We start from the raw sequence: 6,777 nt of genomic DNA, 5'->3' as shown, positions 1-6,777 counted from the left end.
AATTTCTCAGAACAAGCTACTATTTATGGCACAGTTATACATTGTAATAATATTTCTAATTTCCTTCTACAATTGAAATGTAAAAAAAAAAAAAAAAAAGGAAAACTCATTTATAGTTATGCTTATATCATGTATCCCAATGATGTTTAAGATTATTTTCTTATCACAACATCTTTTACTGGTACATGCATACTGCGGAATGTCATGGTATCTAATTCTTGTACTGGATGACTTTTATTTGTCCTGAATTATAACACCCTACCCACAACCTCCCCTCACTGTCCACACTCAGTCCATCAGGAACATCTAGTGGACAATTGTCCACACACCTCAGCAGCTGTCCGTTCTGACTTAACACGTGTAGACATTCATTGTTCCCGTCCACCACAATGATGTGACCCGTGGAGTCCGTTACGATCTGTCTGGGACTGAACTTGAACATTGCTCCTGGTGGTTCCTTGTTGTATCTAAATACAACTTTCCCTTTCCTATTTACAGCTACTACGACTTCAGCATTCTGATCAGCGGCCACTATGTCTCTATTGTTGTTCTCCACCACATACACTGTGTACTCCCCTCCTTGATAGATTGGGTCGCCGTGTTCATCTTTCTCTATTTCCTGTGTCACCCCCTGCCCCTGATAACGGACTATTTTACATTGCTTGTAATTAGCGGTATGAAGAGTTACTAGGATGTCCCCTGACCTTGTACAACACAGCCCCCCTGGAAACCAGCCCACAGGTATAGTGATCAGTGTCTCTGTCTTCCCATCTCTGACAATGTTCACAGTTTTGCTTTTGACATCACTATATACCAATTCTCCCTGACTGGTTACTGTGATCTCAAAAGGATAGCTTTTACATGTAGTGGTGACCGTGCCTACAACTGAACCACTCATGTCAACACAGGTCAATACACTGTCTTCACAATTAACCCAAGCTTTATCTGATCCTACACAAACCACTTTATATAAGTTTGTAATATTTGTTGGAATGGTTGCAATCAATTTGGCTTCTTCTAATAATTCCTTAACAGATAAAAAGGAGACTTCATCTGTCAGACTGGATAGTGATGTCTGTGTCAGTGTAGCCTTGTACTCTCCTAATTCTATGCTGAGTTCTCTCCCTTGGACTGTGTTTGTTTGGAGAGAGGGCAATGGTAAATCAGGTATTTGTGGAATGTTCCTATATTCCTTCAGTTTGGATTGGTAGTTGTTGACATCAGACACTTTGTTAGACTTCAGGATTTCTTTGTTTTCTTGAACAGCTTGAATCATACTGGAATTCTGGCTTCTGAGTTTGGCCTGGCATAATTGTAGAGTTGTGAAATGATGATCTTTGAGTGACTGGATCAGGGATTCCATTTTGTTAAAGATGTTGTCCACCTCTAGGTGCCATTGTTTTCTTTGATCAGTTGCCTGTTTTTCAATATCTGCAAAGTGAACCACAGAAACTGACAGATTGTTTTCTACATCTGTATCTAATGCTGAATTTTTGGAAATTATGAGCTCAATCTCTTCATTTTCTCTATCAATTTCTTCTTTCTTCCTGACAATAATGTCCACCATGTCATCAAACTCATGACCTCTGTGGTTTGGACCAGTAAGACATTTGATGCAGACCGGGACATTACACTGTTGACAGTGGGCCTCACATCTCTGGTGGGAATGAGATGTACACTGAGGGAACACAAGCTGTACTGTACGCTTGGTGAAAGGAACAATGTCATGCTTCATGGACTTGAGGCTCTTGACATGTTTGTTGATGCAGTCTTCACACAGACCGACTTGGCAGCTGTTACAGAATTGTTGGACAGGTTTGACACAAAGGTCACAGGTTATGACCTCCTGACCCTGGACGGAAGCCATTGTTGATCCCATACACCAATCAGACCTGTGAATAAAAATAGACACAGGTCATAATCAGGAATTTGTAATCATTGAATCAATTGTTATGTATTGTTTTTATGGTAAAAGAATCGGTGTAACCTTCCTGATTACAAATAGAGAGAGGAGATATGTTACAATACGGTAATCACCTGGATAGACAAAGTTAAAGTCCAGACACTTTACAATAGAACTTACGACTAAGTCCAAAAACTTCAGGTAAATAATTTAAACAGTTATATCACTTGTAAACGGCGCTTGCATTAGCCACACCCCTAAAATATAGGTAATCAGAGATTACAGAGCTCACCCCCATGAATGTTGTCGTTGAGTTAGGCAAAGTCCAGCGTTAAGCTAATAATCTAGTAGTGTACATCCAAAGATGTGTGGCAGTCAGCCGGGTTCGATCACTGGTGGCCAGATAGCTCAGTAGGCAGAGCACCTGACCGGAGTTTCAGGGGGCCTGGGTTCGAATCCCGGTCTGGTCCGCTGCATTTTCTCCTCTCCCCTTCTATTTGGTGCCGTGACCAGGATTTGACAGGTGAAAGACCTGATAGGGATGAGCCTGGGTTGGGGTCTTTGGAGGGCCAAAGACCTTTAAGGAGGGAGGAATGTGGCGGTCAGCCGGGTTTGATCACTGGTAGCCAGATAGCTCAGTTGGCAGAGCACCTGACCGGAGTTTCAGGGGGCCTGGGTTCGAATCCGGTCTGGTCCGCTGCATTTTCTCCTCCCCCGTTACAGATGCAACAATTCTGCTATTTTGCTATCTAGCATCTAAAGCAAGCTTGAGAGTGTTCATCTATCATTGCATCATCCATGCAATTTAGGTCAACATAGTTTTCATAGTTATTTGGAAATTGGACCTCCACCAAAAACTTGAACCTGGTCACTCAACCAGAAAAAGTAGTCATATCCCGCATACAAAGCAAGCCTGGCAGAATGCATCCCTAGATTTATCATCCATGCAAGTTTGGTAAACATAGGGCTTACACATGTAGTTACTTGGAAATGAGACTTGCATCCAAAACTTTAACCTGCATCAAAAATGTTTACCTGCTCCAAAAACATCAGTTTGGTCATTCCTTTGTGGAAATTGCAGCATCTGAAACCTTGGCTGCTGCTGGTACAAAGAAACACATTAGAAGCATCCTCTATTTATCTCTGATTCATGTAGGGCATAGAAGTTCTTAAAAAAGAATACTGTACCAAAAACTTCTACCAGGTCAAAACTGGGCCAGAACATAGGCGCTTGGTTTCAGGATGGTGTGTTTTGTGTATCATGTGTTTTTCTAGGTGTGTCTGAATACCCTCATCAAAATAAAAATAAAAATTTGCTGAAATTAGCACGTTTTTTTAAAATGTCATATTAACTGTATATAAAAAAAGTCGAGCGTCACTCTCCATCTTGAAAATCAGGGGGTACCTCGGTTCACACATAATTTTCATCTATATCTTCATTTTTCCTACCAGTGGCGGGTGAGATCTAGTTTCAAAAATGATTGAATAAAGCCTTTCAAACGTCTGCCGATTTGAACTTGCCATATAAAACATGAGTAAACCCAAAACGTCCTCGATACCCAGCACAGAAATCGAAAGCAACGGAAGTGCCGATTTCTAACGATGAAAAATGCAGAGGCATCCTGAGTTACATGGAAAATCTAGAGAGGTCAGAAACTGCGCCAAATTTGTTCGCTCTAGATATTCCGTGTAATTACGGGACACCTTTACATTTTTCATCATTAGAAATCGGCACTTCCGTTGCTTTCAATAAATAGGTGCAAGAATCGAGGACGTTTTGGTTCTCTGCATGTTTAAAACTGCATTTGTAGGTCAACAGATGATAGGGAGTAGTCATTCAATCATTTTTGAAGCTAGATCTCACCCGACACTGGTAGGAAAAATGTAGATACAGATGAAAATTAAGTGTGAACTGAGGTACCCCCTGATTTTTAAGATGGAGAGTGACGCTCCTTTACTCTTTTTGTATACAGTAAATATGACATTTTTAAAACGTGTTAATTTCAGTGAATTTTTATTCTTATTTTGAAGAGGGTATTCAGAAACACGAAAAACACCTAATACACAAAATACACCATCCTGAAACCAAGCGCTTATGGGCCAGAAGAAACCTCTTACCTCTCTAGATGCCATTGTGATTGATGAGATCAATAAATCTCTGTATCTTAAGTTTAACAAATTATCAACCAGATGTCATTATTGTCATATAATATATTAGACCCTGCAATACCTTGCAGTTAAAAATTGTGGAAGGTTAACATTTTGCTACCAAAATATCTTGAACCCGGGGTTAATCTGTTAATAAATTATAGCCACAATTTTATATATCCACCAGCCTTGTTCTTGAGATTATTTAATGACCCCAGCATCTTTTTGTCTTTTCTTGATTACCTCCCCTTGAGAAGAGACTTGGTCCTTTAAATTATCAATTTAGACTCCCCTTTTATGGACCACATGAGAATCAAGTCTGTCTGAATTTTCCCGCGTAAAATGGGAGCACATATGAGCGTCTCCGTGACGTGAACATGGTGAAAATAACTGAAGGATTAAAGTATCACCTTTAACGAAGAAAGTTTAAAAAAAAGATGATTACCTGTCGACTCTTCATTCAGTGAAAGGAGACTTTAAGTCCCGCCTATAAAATCTGAAACAGCTTGTAGTTCGACTTCGTGATAACATGAAAGTATGGTGGGCTGTGGGCTGTCATATTGCAGGTGTATTGGGTGTTGCTAAAACGCGGAAACGAAAAGTATTGGTTAGTCTCATATTTCACAGGTGCTTGTGGACAGGAACCCACCCCCCTGAATATACACCCTGGGTCCAAAGATTTTTTTTTCATCTTTTGTTTATAAATTTGTCTTCTAGAACACATTCACATTGTATTCCATATTAAAAAATAACGTAGAATTAACGTTTTCTTCAAAAATCATACCCATGGTACCGTGGGTATGATTTTTTAATAAAACGTTAATTCTAAGTTTTTTTGGTTCTTTTTTTTTTTTATTTTTCATTGGTGTATATTCGGGGGGGGGGGGGTCCTGTCCACAAGCACCTGTGTCATATTCACTAAAATCCCTACCTGACATAGGAATTAGGGAGCAGAAATCTATACCCTACATACCTCGGTATATCGTCTCGTATCCTAATTGTATTTTCGGCCTATTTTTCCCAACCTGCTGCCCGTGCAGATACCGTGTGGTACAACATTATTTTCGGTTGCAACACTTGGAAAAATATCTTTCAAGCACAGCTGTATAGTGAATATACTCAAAATAATTAATTCATAGGATTTCCCCCCATGATTTTAGTCCGGTCTCAGAATTTCTATTCTTTTTATTGATTATTATTTTCCCTGTTGATTAATCAAAGCAATCGGTTAATTAAAAAGATTTTTAATAACATTTTTCCGAGAGAAAATTAAGATCTCTGTCAAATTTAAAGCGATGCATGCATATTATAATGAATGGGTGCACCAAACCATTTTTTTTTTCCTTAGAAGTTGGATATGGGCATTTTCTTACAGATTTTCACTGAAAAATGATACGTAGTTTTCATAGAAGTTGTTTTGAAGACAGATTCAACCAAACAAATAAAAGTCCAAAACATGCAACTTGTTCAATGTTTCTTTAAAGGACAGACAATCGTATTTTTATTGTTTGGAATATCCAACGGATATTTTAAAGCCAATACTGACTGGGTGTCAATACTTTAGATCGAAAACACAAGACGCTAATATTTTTGTTAGGGAAACGGCACCTTCCCCATATTATGGCTTATGAATAAAATAAACACAAAACTGCAATTTGGGTAATATTATTTTATTATAACAGACACATTTGCTATCCTTTTAAGTCCTTATTTTTTACAGATTCTGTGAAGTTTGCAATAAATTAACAAACAGCATCTAAATATGTCGAAAATACAATACTCCAGGATACATGGACACGGAACATTCGGACAGATAAAGCTTGTAAAAACCTCCGATTTACACACCGCCTTGTTTTGATCGATCACATCGGGTTTTCTTGTATTTTATGCTTTTCTCCGCTTCAAGAATCTGTTTATCATTTTGTCATGTCGATTTTGTAAACATTGTTTGGTCAGTCTGTCATCGGTCCGTGTAACATCAAACAATTCAAAATTTTAAAAATGATTTAGAGTTTTTGAATTTAATATTAGTTCAAATTTCTAAATTCCAAAAACTCAAACTGATTTGGTACATGTATATTGAAAATATTATAGTTCAAAAATCTAAATTTTCAAATTTCTACACAAGTTTTGAAATGTTAAGTTCTTAGATTTATATCATATATAATCTAATTTCAATTTCCAAAAACGATTTTGGTATTTTAAACTTATGAATTTTAAGCTATCGTTTGCTCAGAAAGTTTTACACTTAACAATATAAAGTTCAGAACCGTTTTACTTCTTTTGCTATTTTTAAATTAACCTAAAACTTCTAGATTTCAACTTTCAAAATGTTTTAAATTTTTAAATATTTGGAATATTGAATTAAACATTCAAATTTCAAAAACCAAATCACTGAGGTTTTAGAATTTTACTTAAAATATCCAAAATATCAAATTCCAAACCTTGTTTGAATTTAGAAACTATCTCAAAAGAGCTTAAATATTAAGAATATTGAAGAATATTGAACTGATACAGACATAGTTTAAAATTCAAACCAGTTTTCGTAATTGATAGATTGTTAGAGTTAGTTTTGAATTCCCTGAATTCTAAAACTTTAATAACATATACACTTTTATTGATAAACAACAATAATAACTCACAAAATCAGCGATACTCATTTCTTTGGTTTACTAGTATATTCGTGTAAAAACTTTTGCAAGGGTAAATGCGGGAATTTTATAAGA

At 37.0% G+C, this 6,777-nt stretch overlaps 1 protein-coding gene across 1 annotated transcript; it reads right to left on the bottom strand.

Moving 5' to 3' along the window:
- Nucleotides 1-109: 109 nt before the first annotated feature.
- Nucleotides 110-4,576, bottom strand: LOC134261356 (E3 ubiquitin-protein ligase TRIM71-like). Its single transcript, XM_062743795.1, has 2 exons — nt 4,497-4,576; nt 110-1,892 (listed from the first exon to the last, which is right to left on the bottom strand). Exon 2 carries the CDS (start codon nt 1,877-1,879, stop codon nt 212-214), a length of 1,668 nt encoding a protein of 555 aa, XP_062599779.1. The 5' UTR covers nt 1,880-1,892; nt 4,497-4,576; the 3' UTR covers nt 110-211.
- Nucleotides 4,577-6,777: the final 2,201 nt, after the last annotated feature.

The sequence above is a fragment of the Saccostrea cucullata genome, unplaced genomic scaffold (assembly GCF_032062105.1).
Source record: "Saccostrea cucullata isolate Sc308-1 unplaced genomic scaffold, CSIRO_AGI_Scuc_v1 ctg827, whole genome shotgun sequence".
NCBI classification, from domain to species: domain Eukaryota; kingdom Metazoa; phylum Mollusca; class Bivalvia; order Ostreida; family Ostreidae; genus Saccostrea; species Saccostrea cuccullata.
Note: the sequence above shows the minus strand (reverse complement) of the source record. Positions and strands in the feature narration are given on the sequence as shown.